This window comes from Lutra lutra, chromosome 3, assembly GCF_902655055.1.
Source record: "Lutra lutra chromosome 3, mLutLut1.2, whole genome shotgun sequence".
NCBI lineage: Eukaryota > Metazoa > Chordata > Mammalia > Carnivora > Mustelidae > Lutra > Lutra lutra.
In genome coordinates this window covers 170,938,103-170,958,157 of record NC_062280.1, presented here as the reverse complement: position 1 = coordinate 170,958,157, position 20,055 = coordinate 170,938,103, and the positions used below count along the sequence as shown (strand labels likewise).

The window sequence follows — 20,055 nt, the reverse complement described above, 5'->3', positions numbered from 1 at the left end:
TTAGTAAGTTTGGGAAACATTTACTTAATATTACATGACCTAAAAGCCATTTCCTACTACACATAAAGCTCAAAGCACATTAAAGTCCAAAGGGCACATATAACCTACCTCCACTGGTCCGATTTGGTTGCTGATCTGGAGTTTGGGCTTGAGGTGAGTAATACTGTTGCTGCTGGTAATTATTTGAAGGAAAATACTGGGAACTGGGGCTCCTCCTACACTCCCGAATGCTGGAGAAAGTCTGTGAGTGGGGAATGCCTCTTTGGAAAGGTGAACATCTTGGAAGACGAGGCTGCGGTGGTGGCAAATGATCAAATTCTTCCTCGTCCTCCAGGCTGAAGCGGTCATACTCTTGATCGCTACACGTCCCTTTTTTTCCTGAACTCAGTGACACACTAGAGCTATGTCTGGACACAGATGCTGACGTGGAAGCGTAATCTTGCCTGAGACCTGGGACAACAAGAAACAGTATTACCTATGGAGACAATTCAACCTAGCAAAAATTAAGTGGCAATGAAGTATCTGAAGAAAACGTGTGCCAGGTAAACAACTCAAATTAAGAGCCATTATCCTGCTCATGGTTTATTAAATCCCAAGAAAACCGACACATTTACCCACCAAACAGGTGTCCAACATTATACTGTTCTGTTCTGCAAAAACACCGCCCCAATTCCAGAGAAGACTAGATAAACTGCCACAGTTCATCAGTCAGTGTCTGTCAATTTCCCCGAATGATCCCTTCTGAAATCTGGAGAGATACTTAGGAAAAGCTACGCATCATCATTATGAATAGTATGTTATGGGTTAGACAATAAAAATAATCACATCTCCTATCAGGGAGGAACTCCTCCTGTCCCTAGCCCCAGCTTTCCAAAGTCAAAGCAAAGTTCAAAATCCAGGCTACAAAATATTTTCTTACAAGGTCGCTTCTCTGTCCTACTTATTACTATCTTTTTCAAAGCATACTGACACTTCAATAGTTTTGGGTCATCCAAAATGACAACCATCTAAAATTGGTCAAACTGGAAGTTTCTAGTTATTCACCTTATTACCAATACCACAATTTCTTAAAAGCAGGAAGTGACGTTAATCGTTTAGCCATATGTTTTCAGAATAAGTCGCTGTTATCTTACTACCACTGAATGGTAACATAAAACCATCTCTTTGCCCCTCAAAATGTATCTTCTGAAACTCTCCATAATCATTACACTGTATCTCATAATAGCCTTGACTAATTCTGAAAGCAGGAAATGGTCATGCTTCAATGAAAGGATAGTTAGCTGTTTCTACTTTATGCTGACCTGAAAAGATAACTCCAGAACACTCCTAGCCCCATCCAGTGCTCGACAGCTCACTGCCTCTTGATGCCTTTATAATAAATACCCTTGCCGTAGTTCACTACTAGATGACAGGTTAACTTTGCTGCAGAACCAGTGATAAACTGTCCCATTTCTAATTATCTTCTCTTCGATCATTATTTATCCTGAGAAGTTTATTAATGCATTTTAATTGAGCTTATATTAAAATAACTATACCCTTACATGGAGTTCAAAGAACTAACACAGAGACTGCTTGTGCAGTCTGCCCAGCTTCCTCCAACAGTCGATTTCTGCAAAATTACAGAATAATACGACACTTGGGATATTGTGATATAAACCCAACTTTTTTTAGATATTCCCAGTTTTACTCAGTACATGGAAGTATTAAGTCCTCTATATTTTATCACCTGTAGGATCAAATATCTACCACCAGGGTCAAAATATCGAACAGCTCCAAAAACTCGCAAAACACAAATATCCCTCGTGCTGCCCTTTCATCACATCCACCTCCCCCAAGATGCCACATCCTGTCTGTAAATGCCATCAACCACTAATCTGTCCTCCATTTTTAAAATTTTCTCATTCTAAAATGTTATAGAAATGGAATTATGCAGTCTGAAATCATCCTTTTCGCTCAGCACCATTCCTCAGAGCGTCATCCAAGATGCCGCTGGCACCAGCAGCCTGCCCCTTCCTGCTGCAGAGTGCACGGTGCCACTCCATGGTACGGGGCGCCGCAGCTTCATGAATCATGTACTGCCCGGAGGGCATCTGGGGTCACACCAGTTTGGGGCTATGACAAATGAAGCACCACAAACATGGACAGCTATTTGTGCAAACACAAATTTCTGCTGTTCTGGGATACGTGCCCAAGACTACAATTTGCTGGGGCCTATAGAAATTGCGTGTTCAGTTTTTTAAGAAACAGTTTCCATAGCAGCTACACCACAATGTCTTTATATTAATGCGTTCTGATTAATGTCTTTATATATAATACATTTGTACATCCTAATACCTTCCAATGCCCATGAGAGCCTGAGAAGCACTAACTGGCCCACGTCCAAGGTGGGGTGGTATGAGAAAAAGCATCTAATGTTTACCCATTGCCTGGGGAGAAATGCCTGAGCCTGCCTCCCTCCTTACATTCCAAGCAGAAGCCTCTAGTTCAAGAAGTTTTCTAATTTAAAAAGAACGTACTTTCTTCTTGGAGACGAGCCATGATCTGAACGTCCGTGAGATCCTGTAACTTATATCCCATGGAGATAGAATCATCTTCCAATTCCGAAGTACTCAGCTCACTGTCTATAGAGGACTGGGGGCTGAGAGGGGAGCCCCTGGAGCTGTGACCTAAAACCCAAAGCAAACAGGTTTATTATTTAGCCTGGAGAACGGGTGTCTACATCATGCTTGACAATTCCTATATCAAGTCAGCAACTTTTTCTCTAGTTTCGTCTCACCCAAAAATGACCAACCTATCACTATTTAACAGGGAGACAATATGCATACCTTTCACATGTCCATAATTCACATAAACAAAACAATTGTTTTTACAAATTCAATTTTCACAGTTAAAAGAAAAATCACTCTGTACTATACACCAAGAAAAAACTGTTAAGAGGGTAGACTGAGTTAAAATTAGAAAATAAACATCTATCATCAATGCTGAAATCCGCATCCTATTAGATTAGTATAAATCTAAAGGCATTATATAATATATATCCATGTTCGCTTTCAATTAATAATCAGATATGCTTATGTCTAGTAGTAACTGATTTTTAAATTATAATCAAATAAATTTTTCTCAAACAGGTACAAGCCATGCTCTGAATACAAATATCACACAGAAAAGACCCGCATATATACACAGAAGCATACACAAAACCTTAATAAAGGAGGGAGCACAGCAGTCACAGGAGACTTGTAGTCACCCACAAAAGTAAAAAAAGCAACAACTTGGGTAAGAGAACAAAGGAAGAAAGGACCCAAAGGGAGAAAAGCTGTAGGGAATGGAATCACACCAGTGCAGACACAAATAAGGAAAGGAAGAGAACGTCATCTCACAAAAAGGTACTGTGGCTATTTTTTCTGTGTAGCCCTGGCTTCATTAAAAAAAAAAAAAAAGTTATCAGAAAAATAAAATTAAAAAAACCAAAGACACAAAAGCCTTATCTTCCTGAATCCTAACAAAATACCTGACTTGTGTTCAACACTGAATGTTAAAAGCACGTTAGGCATTCAGAAACGTCACCAGACATGTATCTTTGCTAACGAGGGAAAACTGCCTACGGCACACAACGGAGAGCACGTTACTGGTGCTAAAACACGGATTGCTGGGCTCCTCTCTGTACCCAAAGTATGCAGCACACACCGTCCAGCACAATATCGCCCTCCACTGTCCAGGGAAGAGGATATTTATGCTGTTCTTACGGACTGACAAGGCAAGCAGCTGGTCAAGAAGTTGAAAGATTACCTGTTCTTTCAGGTGTTAGTATTGCTTTATTTGAGGTTTTAGAGAAGCTGGGAGTATTAATGCCATTGCTATAAGGGCTGAGTCTTGCAACAGGACTGTAAGGAAAAGCCAGTGAGACCTTTGAAGAGAAGGGATTCCGCCATCGGCTCGCTGTCACAGAAGCAGAAAATAAACAGCAGCAGTTAGCTATCCGGAAGCAGATGTTGATTTGTCAGAGGGAGAAAGGGAAGAGGTTAAAAAAATAATAATAATTAAAAGACAAAGCAACTTTTCATAAAGATATCTTAAATGACTTCCATTTATTAAGGCAGAAATATGTAAGCATAGGCCCTACGGATACCTTCATTTAAGAATTAGTAATCAGCTTGATTAAAGCCAATATACCTGTGTAATAATGAAAACTTGTTGTGAATTTCTACATTAGAAATGTTTTTTTCTACTCTATTTCTGCACAAGGATTTAAGTGTTTTGTAGTATATATAAAAGGTCAGTGTCTTAAAAAGGTCAAAATTAGAAATTGTGGGGAATGTTAATATTAACTATATATATCCTATATTTTTTTTGTTCCTAAGATTAATTCCCAACCCATTTAGTATCAGAAAATGTTGGTCAAAAAATTTTTATAGAAACCTGCTCTTGGCTTACAGGACAAACCTAACAGGACGACTGCCTTTCTGAATGGCTGCCATGAATCCAAAACAAGACTTAGGGAAAAACAATACAAAAATCACAGAAGGATACAAAATTTAATGACAGCTATTTCTGATGGCGGGTGAAGAGATCAGCTGGTGATTTGCTGTTTATTTTTTTTATAAAAAATATTTTCCCAGTTATCTGGAACACGTGTTACTTATGTAACATTAAAGATAGGATGGTACATACTATTACATCAATACTTTAAAATAAGGAACAAAAAGGAATATTACCTATAGTGGGCAAATGATTTAATTCCTACATTATTTCACCTGGCCTATTTAATTTACTTCCCTTTTCCCAGATTGCCAGCCCCTGCTATTCCCAAGTCCTAGTGATCATGAAAAAGACCTCAAATTGTAAAAACCTAAGTAGCAACAAACGTCACATACTCCCCCTTCAAGGGATGCAAATTACTGTGCTAGGAACATCTGTTTTCTGAAAAGCAATCATTTCAACATGTACTAATAGGCAGGACAGGAGGGAACACCTAAGAAATACAGATGAGGTTAAACTTCACTTAAAGCAATAACTGGGTTTGTATTTGCTGGAAATGGGACAAAACCTGAGGAAGCAGGTGTGACTGCTGTGACAGGCATGCCCCAGACCACTTTTAGCAGCACTGCTAATGCACAGACAGCTGAAAAGTGTTCACAGATGGGCAGTGGGGTGAAGAGAGAGAAACTGTGGGATGTGGGGATGGAGAAAATAATTGGCTCCCAAACTGGGATTCTTAACATCCTTGCAAACAATCACCAAGATGATTTAAAAGAGCAAAACGTTTCCTCTTATTTCAGCAAGAGTTCTTGATTTAAGTACCATCCTATTCCAACAACTATGTAAAACAAAATCATTTCCTTCTGTAGGTGAACGAGCTAAGCGAAGAAACTGCATCCACAGTGACCCCACTTTTGGAACTCGCGAGTGTCTGGAAGGGGCCACTGCGGAGAAGACTCATCCCTAACTCACACCAGTCACCTCACTTCCCTGATATGTCACTACGCCAGAGCGGAGACCCGTGGAGCCAGCATTCCCAGTCGCCGAACTTCGAGATACGTGAACCTCATCCCCAAATACCCTGAAAGAAGGGGGTTAATACGAGAGGTAGCCGCTCTCACACCTTCAATCTCTAGGACTCCAAGTTTCTCATTAAAATTCTATATTTAAAAAGAAAATCAATAGCTCTTTGTGACGGATAACTTGCTTAACAGATGATGTTTGATCACTTGCCAGGCAAATTACAGTAACTGCGTGTTCTCACCCACAGATGCGGGCGACAACGCATCCCAAGTAAACAGCATTCACTGCTCGGCACAGTAACTACTGTGCCCCAGCCTCCTGGCACAATGGCACAGTGATTGTGGCTCTGACAGCAAGATCCCCAATAAGAACACAATTAGCATCTATTGCAAGAAAGAATGCTCTACATTGTCCTTGACAGGGAGGGTTTTAAGAAGAGGGAGGAGAATTACCATGGGGGCAAGCTAACAAAACAACAACTTAGAACAGTGCCCGAGGCTGTGGCGGAGTTGGAGAGGGAGGAAAGGAGCGGAAGCCATTACATCCTAGTTATTCTTCACTATGCAGCCGAAGGATTACATGAATTATAACAGGATGCATTTTTATGTTTGCTTGTTTGTTTTTTGAGAAAAACTCTACACCCCAATGTGGCACTTGAACTCAGAGTCACATGCTCTACTGAGGGAGCCAGTGAGGTGCCCCCAGGAAACATTAGAGCATAAAACAAAAGAACCTTCTACAGGGCCATTTTATCTTTTTCAATCAATTTAATGGACTTTTCATATGAGGATGGTAAGTTATTTGAGAGGCTCGTTGATGGTTGCAATGACCCTAAAAATGGAATAAGACAATGCTGTTATAGGAGAAAATCGCTAATAACGTTCTGAACAGCAGTTACGTTTCCTTATGCTCCAACTACAAAGTGCTACCTGTAAGTCAAATGCTTTTCAAACTTGAAGGTGGCATGGACTCCTAATTTTTGGTTCTACTTCAACTCTCGAAGAGCAGAGCTGGGCCCAAACACCAGGACGCACTGAAGGTTTTCATTCCCAAACACCTTAAGTTGGACTGCCTCCTGGGACCCTCTTTTCCGCATGCTCTCCCATCCTACTGCAACTTCTGGATCGAGACGCTCGCCACCCTGCACCAGATGCACGCCCATCTACTTCTCAGCCAACCTGTGGCTGCCACCACTGCCCCCCGCCAGCCTGCCCCCTACCACCACTGCCCCCACCAGCCTACCCCTCGCCACCACTGCCCGCGCCAGCCTGCCCCTCACCACCCCCATCCCCCTGCCACCACTGCCCCCCCCCACCACTGCCTCCACCAGCCTGCCCCCCTGCCAGCATGCTCTGAACTTACAACCACAACTCCGTCTGTCAGATACTACTGAAACTGTATTTCTTTCCTCCATTAAAGTACCGCGGTGGCTCTTCACAGCACACAGGACCTGGAAGGCACACGGGTTCATCTCGCCAGGACCCTTCCCCGCCACTGGGCCCTGCTGCCCACCTCTAGCGTTTCCGGCTTCCTTGCTAACACCCTCGGACAGCAAAACCTTCTACGGCGCCTCCCTCCTCTAAAAAGCATCTTCTACTGAAATAAATCTGATAAAGTACTAATGTACAGACTGGTCCCTCATCTTTCTGCCAAAATAGTGTCTAATGGTCAATTATTTTTGTACATCTCTAAAGTTGCCAGACTTAAAAAATAAATTACGAATCTGTGAAGCTATTTTTGTACATCATTCAGTATAATACACCCCCCAAGAGAAAGTTTAATTTGATAAATGGTCCAGTGATGATACAAAGCAAATTCACAAAGGACAGGATAGGTTTAAAAAAGAATCTAAATTTAAGTCTCTACACTGAAAACTATTAATAAAAAGTACCCAGCAACAATGACATTCCTTCCATATCTTACCTAGATTCATAGCAAACACAGTATTCAAATTTTTGTTGAATATAAAGGTCTCTGCATAGAATCGAAATCAAATTTAAGAAAGAATAGGACTTCATTTATATAAAAGGAAAAGGTGTAACTGATCTAATGAGCTCAGTGACAACCCTCATACTCAAAAGACTGGTGCTCCATGAAGCTACGAGCTCAACAGTAAGGCAGGGCTAGAATACTTTCCAGGAACAATCCTTCTCACACTTTCTTCTCCCTACAGAGAGAGCCGTTCAGTACCTAACACACCATCTGGCATAGAGCAAACAGTCGAAGCCGACTTTCCTAAGATTTCCTTATTTCAAACCATTCTACCATTCCTACCTTAACCTCTAATGATTCTGCTCAACTTTTTAAACTTGTTAACTATAATTCAATATACACAGTATCTTTGAAGATAAAAGTTAGTTTCGACCTTTCAGCCCAGCTAGATAGAGACTCCATGAAGAAATACACCTATAGGGAGCACAATTTTTTAATACTTCCTAATAAGTACTAAGTTGTTGAACTTTGTGTTCACGTTTGTGTCAACTTCTGGTGTCCAGCTAAGTGATTTTATATCACTGATGGCTAGGCGCTATGACTGGGTCACTGACACATCAAGATCAAACAGGGGTCGCGGTCTCACAATGAGCTCATTCCTGCAACGCTGCGTGGCACAGTTAAGGTGAAGGGTTGTGCCGAGCACGAGTTGGCAGGAAACCATGCAAGAAGGCAACACAGCTTCCTCAAATTCTTGAAATGCTACCACTTCCTACAGTCAAAGAAACTGTTCACCAACAGCTAAGAGAGCGTTTCGTGGAATTTCTATCAATCCTACTTCCAACAGTGTAGCCTCTGAGTTAGGTGAAGCAGTCAGTCCTGGAGGGCAGCGCTCTTACTTCTTCTGCTGGCTTCTAACAGTGTAGCAGCATTTCTAATCAGGGCCTGTGGTCTGAACGTCTGTGTCCCCCAAAATGCGTGGTGACGTGCTAACCCCCAAAGAGGAAGGTATTACAGGTGGGGCCTCTGGAAGAAGCTTACGTCCGGAGGATTGAACCCTGGTGAACTGGACAAGTGCCTTACAGAAGGCGTCCCACAGAGCTCCCAAGCCCTCTCCACACGAGAGGGCACAAGGAGAAGTACGCAGCCGGGCAGACGGCCCTCCAAGCCTGAGCCCGGACCCCGCCAGCTCCCAGAACCGCGAGCCATTAAACCACTGCCATTTATAAGCCACCTCCTCTGTGGTATTTTGTTACAGCAGCGGGAACACACTAGGATACGGGAGGAGGTTTTTCTAGGAAACAAGCCCTCACCCTTCCTACTTCTACCCTTTCACCCCTCAGAGGAAGAAGGTAAAGGCAGAATCGCAGCTTGTAGGACAGTGGCTCAGTCTAACCCGCCACATCCTCTTCTCTCTCATGCGAAGCAGGAGATCCAGGGTCATCGCCTAGAAGGCCAGAATGATCCCAGAAAGAGTGAAGAAATCAGTCTAGAGCAGCCCTATATGACATGTTTTACTTCTTCAGTTCTTAGTAAGTCTGATGAAAACTCATTAAAAACACATTTCAGATCTGTTGTATTAAAATTCACAGAACTGCTGTCTAGGTAAGTCATAAGTTTGTATCTCCTTGCTCATGGCTCCTCTCAGCTACCCAATTTGTATTCTCCTTCCTCATTGCCTAACCCACGATCTTCCTTGAGAGACTGGCCAACTCTTACTGGAATCTTCACAGGCAAGACCCTGGGTACTTACCCCTGAGCCAAAAATTTAAAAAAACAAAAAACATGAAGTTCTCCAGAATGCCGCAGACACCCGATATTTACAGAGCACCTCCAGAGTCATTCCTTCATTCAAATTTATCCACAAATATTAAAAGAACCAAAACCCGGGGCGCCTGGGTGGCTCAGTGGGTTAAGCCGCTGCCTTCAGCTCAGGTCATGATCTCAGAGTCCTGGGATCGAGCCCCGCATCGGGCTCTCTGCTCAGCGGGGAGCCTGCTTCCTCCTCTCTCTCTGCCTGCCTCTCTGCCTGCTTGTGAGCTGTCAAATAAATTTAAAAAAAAAAAAAAAAATCTTTAAAATAAATAAATAAAAGAACCAAAACCCAAAAACATGAAAGGTCAGTCTCCAGCAATGATGCAAATATCTTTCAAAGACACACACAGCACACGGTTATCTCCCTGCTCCACAGTTGTTCTGAGAAATCTGGCCCCAATGCTACCACTGGCTTTTTAAAATTCATTTCTCGGGGTGCCTGGGTGGCTCAGTGAGTTAAAGCCTCTGCCTTCAGCTCGGGATTGAGCCCCGCATCGGGCTCTCTGCTCAGCAGGGAGCCTGCTTCCTCCTCTCTCTCTGCCTGCCTCTCTGCCTACTTATGATCTCTGTCTGTCAAATAGATAAATCTTTAAAAAATAATAAAATAAAATTAATTTCTCTATTCATTTGAGCAGGCCCGCACCATGGGGCTCTAACGTACCAGATGCTGCCGATACGGAGATGGATAAAATATGACTGCTCACCTCCCCCCCCACTCCAATTTCTGAAGACCAGCTAGTGCGGAAGGCAGGCTAGTCAGATATGCACGTGACGTGACAGAGTAAGTGGAACAAAGGCACCGTGAGGTATGCTCACACAGCAAAGATGGTGACTCACTTTCTGAGGGAGTCCAAAGACTTCACCAGAAGACATTATGTTCAACATGGCTCTTGAAGATTGAGGGGTTTATCCTGCAGGGTACAATGCCATTCCAGGCAGAAATAACTTATGTGAAGCCAGGGAAGCAAGACAAAAGACAAAGACAAAAAGCACAGCCAAGGAACGGCGAATGTGGTTCGGACTGAGGCACGGGCTCGAGGGAGGAGAGCTGGGGCCAGCAGCTTCTTACTGCCCTTAGGAGGATGCGCTTTAATATTCAATTCATGATCTGACTGAGAAGCAGAGAGGCATGGTCAGATACGCACTTTATGAAGAGGACATAAATCGTCACTTAGAAGATGGACAATACGGGCAGAGAGTGATGACGGGAAGACCAGTTAGGAGGCTTCACAGCAGAGCTGGTGGGACGTCACAAGGTAGCAGGATGGATCAGCAGAACGTTCGAAGAGAACCATGTTAACTAAGCCACAGCTGAGCTGAAGAGAAGTCACTGGTACCCTAATGAACACAGGGAGTGGAGGAAAGGAAGCAGCCACAGCTAACGCCACGGTTTCGAAGACACTGAAGCCATCCGCTAAGACAGGCAATGTGAGATACGCACGCTTCATGAGAGGAGAGATGAGCGTCTGAGACAGTTACAGGGCGTGCCTACGTGCCGGTGATGTAGGAGTTGAGAGTTCGGGAAAGAAGCTAGAGAGGAAGATTTGCGGCACATGAACAAGCAGGTGTTAGATGAAGCCACAGGCAGAGATGAAATCACCCATGGGGAACATACATAAGGAAAGGACTTAGGCACATTTACGAGTGGATAAAGGGAGACTCAGTAACAGAGACCAAGAAAGGTCACTGAGAGAATTCAGGAGTTTCAAGGATCGGTAGAGCCCCAAAACACTAAAGGTAACGAGGGACTGCAACCTGGAAAGAGTAGTTATATGGGAAAACCTGCAGAGAGGTCCCACAGGATAAAGATTAAGAAACAGCAACTCACTAGACACTGGGCCACTGAGGGGAGCAGATTCAACAGAGGAGCTAAAGCCGAAGTCTGTGTTACAAGGTCAAGCAGATATAAGATGAGGAAGAAAAAAATAACTCTTTCTAGAGAGATCTGGCCATAAAAATAGGAAGAAACAGGGTTGTAGTTTGCAGAGCATGAAATTCAAGGGAGGAGAGTTTTAGGATAAGGAAAAAGACCAGCATATTAATAGAATGAGAACAGAACAGAAACAGTGGAGAAAACAAGAGTCTACAGAAAAGGGGATGCACTGAGGTCCTGGACATCAGGAGGAATGGGACAGAGAGCAAAGGTGGAGTGAACAGCCTCAGGGGAAAAAGGAGGGATATTTCCTCCCCCGCAACTGGGAGGGAGAGCTAGTGAGAACACAGAGAACGCAATAACGGCCTCCTTGATCTGTAAATTAGAAGGCAATAAACGTGCTCACAGGCAGAGGCTGGAATACAGAAGCAGCATAGTAGAAATGGCCTGGCCCCCACTGAAGAAGTCCAAGAGATGGCCCAGGGGGGTCTATAACAAGGGGTGAGTCTAAAACGTCACTTAAAGGTGTTTCTGTTTAGATGGTTGACTACTGTACCCTACTGACTGCAAGGTCATCTGCCACTGGGAAATTTTAGGTCTTTGGTAAGATCTTGGTAAAGGAGTTAAATGAAGGGCTAGATGGCTGTATTCAAATCCGGTGAAAATCAGAGATCACAGCAACAGGCTAACACAAGGGTGGGCCGACGCTTCCTGTAAAGAGCCAGCTAGTCATCATTTTAGGCTCTGCTAGCCATTCAGTCTCCCTTGCAACTACTTCATTCTGCAGCACGGCGATATGGCAGCCAGAGGCTACACATAAAGGAATGTGACCATGCTCCAATATAACTTTATTTGTATACACTGAGAGTTGAATTTCATAAAAATTATGGGTCATAAATTTTATTTTTTCCAAGTACTTGAAAAACATGAGCAGCACTCCTATCTCACAGGCCATACGAGAACAGGCTGAAGGCCAGATATGGCCACAGTTGGTCAACCCTGGGCTAACACACATATCAGTTCTATAATACTCACTCTGGAAACACACAGGATTAGAACTGCATTATAAAGGTATTTCAGGTGTGTTGGGATATTGCAATGACAGCCAACGGTGTATTTCTTTACTGCAATTTTTCATAACTTGTTAAAGACCAACAAAAGATTATAAGGAGATTGGCCCAAGAATCCAGATACCAGAATTCCAGTCCCACCCTGCCACATACTGGCTCTCCTACGGAGCAAGTCATGTAATATCTTGGTGTTTGCAGAATTCCCATGTGACAAGGCATGTTTGTGGGACATTTAATAGTAAGTTGGGCTGTGGCAAGCACAGGAAAAAAGTTTGCAGTGGTGTGCATGCATTCACAAACTATAATGCATTTTTTAAAGAGCCTACGGAAAAGTTACAGCTAGCTGGAGGAAAACCATACTCCAAATCCAGAGGGGGAATGTTCTAGAAGCTAACTAGGAGAAAGGAGAGTTTAAAAATATTCTGCTCCTTAACTCCGAATTCTCAGGCATTTTAACCTGTCTTCTCAAAACGAAGGGCATACTTTCTACATCATACCTTCTTATCTAGACAATTTCACAGACTCAGTCTTTCCCCAGTTCAGTCCGAGGCAAAGTACTAAACCTTGAACATTCCACAGTTTGATCAGGGTAGGTCAACAGTGCTCGCTTATGTATCCAAAGTCTCATCTCAGAGGAAACATATGTCCCAAATGCCACATTTTAAGAAATATGGTTTCTTCAAAACCATAGGCTCCTAAAGTCATGTCTCGGACACTTAAATAATGGTGTTCTTTACCACCGAGTCCTGGAAAATAAGGCCCAAGGAAGAAAGGGGAGATAAATGTTCAATCCTCGGCTTGCATTCCTTCTTCACACAACAGGTGGGCAGGCCTCAGTACTAAGCCAAACAACTGGAGGGATTCCATACGTGGTCTTCCACTCACACTAGCAACAGAGTGGTCTCAGATCAGGCAAGGGATGGGGGATACCACATCTTTTAGTACCTGTTATTCTCTTAGGTTGGCAGTAAGTTTTATCTAGACCACAGCATTTTGACCTAAATCCACATAACACCAGGACAAGACTGTACTTTCACGAACCAGCCTCTCGGTTATAAACTTCCCAGGTGATCACATTATGTTTGTCCCATACCTAGAGGCCAGAGCTACAGAAATGCTTGCATATTGATGTGCTCGAATATTTGTGCTAACTTAAAGGAATTAGGGAACGTAGGTAAAGATAGCATTTTACTGGCTCACTCTTATAAACTGACTGCCCAGACTGAAATACAAGTCTTTTTTTTTTTTTTTTTAAAAGATTTTATTTTATTTATTTGAGAGACAGAGATCACAAGTAGGCAGAGAGGCAGGCAGAGAGAGAGGGGGAAAGCAGGCTCCCTGATGAGGAGAGAGCACGATGCGGGGCTCGATCCCAGATCATGACCTGAGCTGAAGGCAGAGGCTTTAACCCACTGAGCCACCAAGGTGCCCCAAAATACAAGTCTCTTAAGGGGCTCTACATTCCCATAAGCAAACATCGAGACTTGGCCCCAGCTTGAGCAAAACCCCCTGGGGCAGGAACATATGGCTTGCAGCTTATCTGATCCCTTACTTTATGGGTAAACTTGAGGCAGCATTAATCTCTCCACCACTCTCCATGACCTAATGAATATCCACACGGGGACTGGGAAGGCCTACTACTTCTCCGGACCAGGTGTTCTCAGCACTCTTCTCCCAGACAGTCACAAAGTAAAGGAGATTCAACTGTTATGCATTTGCCAGTAATTCACACAAGGAGAAAGGCTACACAACTAGTAAACCTCCCTCCCTAATTGCTATCCTTAGTGAACATTTATTCAGGATAAGTTAGTTGTACCCATTAGTATACTTGTTACATGTCCATATATGTGCCTGTGTTTGTTACATGTTAACACATACTTATGTTCATAAATGTGTGTTACATGCTAATATACATTTTATGTGTTTAAATATATATTTATATAAACACATAGCCCCAGAACACTGTAATACTCAATATTCAAACTTGCAGTTGTATTCAAAATGTAACAAGTTACAAAAACATGACTTACACACCATCTTTAAGAAACATCAATAAAAGAGGTCATTTACCCCTACAAATAATACCTAGAGTTAATTAATTAGGATTAAGTTTTAAAAGAACTAAGGGATTGTATACTTGCAATGACTGGCAGATAAACATTTATAAATGTTTACTACTTGAATGAGTTATAAAATTTCACCATGAAGGAGTATTATTTAACCGCATTTATTCCATAGGGATTTGACTTTTACAATTATTCTTGATCTTGAATTTAATGGGTCAAACGTTTTCTAGGTTTTAGTAGTAAAGTAAGACATGCTGGTTCAAGTGTCCAGTCGCCACCATGTAACCATTGGACTTTTTCTACTTCTCAGACCTTAACCAGTCTTGGGACTGCCAAACGCTCTTCCCACTGCTCTGCTCTGTGGGTCTTTTCTAACCAGGACAATGGTCTAAGAACTGAAAAATGAGGGTTGGAAAGGGGATATTCTCTGAACTGTCAGCTAACATGTTTTTACTTCATCACTGGTCAAAACAAAAGAAAAGCTGCCAGCTCCAAGCACACACGGACCAAATTCAGTGTTGCCCATCCCCGGGGGCGAGCTCTGTCGCAACTGCACAAATGATCACACTTCCCATCTCCAATTAACGGGGAGATTAAAAACACATCCGACTTCAGCAGTAATTACTCTTCAAAGGCATGTTCTTTTATAGACTCCATTTTTCCTTAGACTGGATGACTATGGCTTTAATCTAACATAAAGACAGTGAAAATAGTCACAAAATGTGAGAAGTCAGCCTTTGTGAAAGTCCTAATTTAACCTGAAAAGAACAAGGGAAAAGAGTGACCTAATCATCTGCCAATGACGAGATGTTGTCATGCAGATTCTAGACAGCTGCTCCTAATTTGGATGACAGCCACCGTCAAGCCATGACTGCAGCCAGAGGTGACTTCCAAGCTCCACATGGCTGTAACAAGGCAAGTCGAGGAAGACGCTACAGTCCAGTTCTACAAGAAACAAGCTTGATTATCTCATGTCTGAAAACAGTGTGTTTCCTCTTCTGAAAGGATAGACTAGATCACCGGTTAGAACCTCCCTGCCCTTGACCATGTCCAGTGTGTTAGGAAATGCGAGCCCCACAAGCTACTAGAAAGCCCTGTACGCTCCTGAATACGAAGAGTAATGGAAACAGAATTTGGATATTCCTTCCTCTTCAGTATCTCCTGGGCTAAAATACTCCTCTTTCAATAAGAGACACAACACATGTGCTTATAGTCCCATGGGAGAAAAGGCCTCTGACCCATTAGTCTTGAAAAGCAGTAGAAAGTAAGCATATGTAATTAAGAACTTAGATAAGGAAAAAACTATTTTCTTGACCCTAAAAGTAATGGTTGCATGATTTTATTAAAATGCCTGCATAGCAGGGTGCCTAGATGGCTCAGTTAAACACCCAACTCTTAATTTCGGCTCAGGTCATGATCCCAGGTTCATGAGATCGAGCCCTGTGTCAGGCTCTACATGGAGCCTGCCTAAGATTCTCTCCCTCTCCCTCACCACCAACCCCCCAAAATTAGTTAATTTAATGCCTGCACATGGAAGAATATTAAAATATATACGAAGGTCTAAAACAGGAATCTCTTTCCCTTTCCCACCCAGATCCACTTTTCCGGAGTTTTGTTTGGGAACTTGGGGACAATTCTGTAACTACTATGTGACTCTCAGCAGATAAACCAATATCACTTTGTTGCCCCCTGATTCGTGACAGCGAGAAAGTCAGATATTGAGCCCATGCTAAATCCCTCTTCTCTTTCACTCCCAACTCCAGATCTCACGGTTCTGTTGTTACACTGTCAAGGACTACTAGTTGCCCATTCTGTTGGACAACTGTGAACAGGACAACTTTAAGGTGATCATTAAGCAACACAGAGGTGGCATTTCAGTGTTCTGACGGAAGCTTCGCTCACTAGGGAGCTGAATATGGTCAGAGGGGCCAGGGAAAGGAAAGGACTTTTCTGGCACCAGACCCCAACCACTGAGCGAAGAACGTCACAAGCCTTGAGAGCCTACCCATTTCCTCATCTCCTTGCTCCTGGCCTCTCCTGGGGCACCTCCAGAGCCACTCCGTTCCAGACTCATGGATCTCATGTCCTTGTACTTCCTCCGCCACTGAAACAGGGTACAGATGGTACATTTTCTAAATCTTTGCAAACCCAAATCCCCTTCCATTTGTCTCCACAATCTATGATATATCTGGGCACAACATCATAGTTTAAAAATACCTTTCCTCAAAACTATAGAGACTGTATTCATTTCCCAGCTAAGCAGTGAGAATTCCTCATGAAATGCCTGAGGTCTGTTACATTGCAGATAATGTCTCTTCTTTTTGAACATCTGTAGGGTTTTAACCCTGGAAATTCAACCAGGATGTCTGGGTTTAGGTCTTTTCTCATCTGCCTTAGTTCATACCAGGGAGCTGTCTTTGAACTCGAAGAAATTTTCTTCTATTATTTATTCTTCCTTCCTCTTCACTGTCTGCTGTTCCTGCTTACAGGAAGATTAAAGGTTTGGAATCTGCCCTCCATGTCCCCTAATTTCTCTCATATTTCTCTTTTTGAGGGGGATCTCTTTTGACAAATATGGATAAGCAGCTCGGTTCTTAGCCCTGTCCATTCCAATTCCATACTGCCAAGAAGTTAAAAATGACTACAAATAATGATTTGCTGCTTTTTTCCAGTAATCTATTCTTATTTAAAGGTGTAGTATTCACTTAAATCTAAGCACACGGAGCTCTCTATTCCCTTAGCTTCTTGTTTCCTACGAAGTCAGCTGATCTGTTTATTTTGTTCATACTACTAACTTCCCCAAAAAACAAATGAGACTCGGTCCACTGGTCTCTATTTTTGAATACAGACCATGCTTATCTGTATATATAAGTAACTGGCGTGAACAACTTCTGCACCAGTATAGGTATTACCCTGATAGGCCTCCAGCTTAAAAGATGGACAACAGGGGCGCCTGGGTGGCTCAGTGGGTTAAGCCGCTGCCTTCGGCTCAGGTCATGATCCCCGGTCCTGGGTTCAAGCCCCACATCGGGCTTTCTGCTCAGCAGGGAGCCTGCTTCCTCCTCTCTCTCTGCCTGCCTCTCTGCCTACTTGTGATTTCTCTCTGTCAAATAAATAAATAAAATCTTAAAAAAAAAAAAAGATGGACAACAGACACTACATAAATGCCTGGATTATTCCGTAAACAAACTTCCCACGAGATGCCTCGACATGCAGCAGCAGAGCGGCTGAGGGTCCCAACGGTGCAAAGGAGGGCGGTCTTTATGCAGGAGTGGAATGCTTTATGAGTTCATCTACTAGTCCCCCCAGCTCAGTCTACCGTTGGACATCAAAATAAGTTCCCTCAAGCTCTGCTTCTCACTCAGGGGTAGGGATCTCATGCTTAGATGTCTCAGTCTTCTTGAAGAATAGGTATCTATCTGGTTTCTCCGGAAGACTAAACATCCAACTACTTGCAGTCACCACTTTTAGCACACGCCAGCAACTCCTAGAGCTGAGTATCCTCTTACTGATCTAACTTAGCTTATCTAAAACTGCCATAAAAATGGGACACTCAGACTGAGCATGCGCGAGCACGTGCACAAAAACGCACGTGTGTAATATGAATACGGACACGTGTATGTTGAGGACGTATCTGAATTTCACTCACACACACACACACCCACACATACCCTGTTCCTCGAAATAAAATTTTACAGCTACAATATAAAAAAAATTAAATTCACAAATAAAAGCTGACAAGAGCTCCAAAACTCAAATGTATGAAACCTGTTACTATATAAAAGTTTAAAGTTCCATGTATTTTAAGTAATCAAGAAGATCAAAGTTTTTTTTTTTTTTTAAGATTTTATTTATTTATTTGACAGAGAGAAATCACAAGTAGGCAGAGAGGCAGGCAGAGAGAGAGGAGGAAGCAGGCTCCCTGCTGAGCAGAAAGCCCGACGTGGGGCTCGAACCCAGGACCTGGGATCATGACCTGAGCCGAAGGCAGCGGCTTAACCCACTGAGCCACCCAGGCGCCCCGAAGATCAAAGTTTTATTTATATATATATATATATATATATATATATATATATATATATATATATATATATATATATTTTTTTTTTTTTTTTTTTTTTAGAGAGATTTTATATATTTATTTGACAGAGAGAAACACAGCAAGAAAGGGAACACAAGCAAGGGGAGTGGAAAGGGGGAAGCAAGTTCCCCACTGTGCAAGGAGCCCGACTGGGGATTGAGTTTGATCCCAGGTTCCTGGGATCATGACCTGATCCAAAGGCACAGGCTTAACCGCTGAGCCACCCAGGCGCCCTCAAAGCTTTGTATTTTCAAAGTCAATTAAGTATCATGAAGAGCGTGGCCATATTTTAAATGACCATTGCTCACAAGAAGTCACAAAAGAAATACAGGGTATTAATGGAAGAAAACATCTCCAAGTGTATCTAAGTTAAGAATTCCCTCAAAACAAAAAAACAAACAAAATACAAAAAAAAAAAAAACCAACCATGCTCAAAAGCCCAACTTCACTCACATGGCTAAGAATTTCTAAAATCGCCATTTCATTCTCCACATCTTGCCAGACTTAAGAAAGGCTAGTAAAATCAACAGTTCACTTAACACTCTGACACTTTCCGTTCAGGGTCATGTCACTCTGCTGAAAACTACGCAAAGGCTTCAGAGCCATCTTAAAGCCTGAAATCCTTAAGCGCCCTGCACATGCCGCATACCTCCCCCGTTACATGCAGAATCCCTGGACTCCCTTCTCCCTTCACCTCTCTCTACTACACTCCCACAACGGCCTACCATCTCCTCCCGGATCAGGAGTCTCACCCCTGTGCCAGACCTTTGCGCTGCCAGCCTGCGGTCTGGATCTCCCTCCCGCACCCCCACCACCCGCATTAACTCTCCGTACAGCCTAACCCCTGCTGACGTCACGCACATCCCTGGGAACGCATCTCCCGGCCATCATACCCCTCAGACTCAGGTCAGCCAGCACCATAACGCCTGTTTGAAAGGAAAGGAAGAAAAAAAGAACAAGAGCGGCTACCTGCGCAGTCAGTGATACCAGACTGCTGGTTCCGAAGGAAAGATCCTGAGCTCGCCTCGCCGCGGAGCACCTCGTCCCTAGCAAGGCCCCGCGCCTTACTTCACGACGAAGAACCGGAATCATCTCTCCGATCGAGGCCCAGTGTTGCAGAAAAGTAGAGGCTACGAATTCTTGCCTAAATGGATAATTTATGTAAAGGTCCCAAGACACAGGCATGAACATCTACCAGAATAAAATTTCACTGCCCTAGAAGCAAATTCAGTCAATCGCTAGAGCACTGTGAAAGCAGCAATCGACTACCGTGGGAGAGTGTCTATTGCTTTATCTGTTCTTCACTGGGGTAAGAAAACAGCGTGTCAATGATAGAGAGTCACTGTAACAAACATTATATGCACGGTCATAAGCTACTGCTTATTTTAATAACTTCCGTGTGCTAGAAATGCAAAATAAAAACAGAACAAAAAAACACAGAGAAATACATGTAATCAGCAAAAGAAAGGAAAGGAAGAGGGCTGTTCAGGAGTGTCTGGCAAACACATGCCCATGTTGCTGGATATAATGGGACAGAAACTGCAGATTTCATAGGACCACAATCCTTATTGATTTGCTACTTATTGTACTAAGCATCATTCCCAATACTGAAGCACACGCTTTGGGACTATTCTGAACATATGAGAAAGCAAAGATGCCATCAAAGGCCACAGCCATGACAATGTGTCTTCCATTTCTAGCACACAAGAATAATAA

At 43.0% G+C, this 20,055-nt stretch overlaps 1 protein-coding gene across 2 annotated transcripts in view; it reads right to left on the bottom strand.

Moving 5' to 3' along the window:
- SLAIN1 (SLAIN motif family member 1) overlaps positions 1-20,055 on the bottom strand; it is a 64,218-nt gene that overhangs the window by 14,484 nt on the left and 29,679 nt on the right. Inside the window, exons 3-5 of one of the 2 annotated variants that reach the window (XM_047720192.1) lie at positions 3,790-3,939; positions 2,517-2,666; positions 109-450 (exon numbers count right to left, since the gene is read on the bottom strand). In XM_047720192.1, coding sequence (XP_047576148.1) covers positions 109-450; positions 2,517-2,666; positions 3,790-3,939 — 642 coding nt within the window. The remainder of the gene's footprint in view (positions 1-108; positions 451-2,516; positions 2,667-3,789; positions 3,940-20,055) is intronic. The other variant, XM_047720193.1, reaches the window with a different exon arrangement.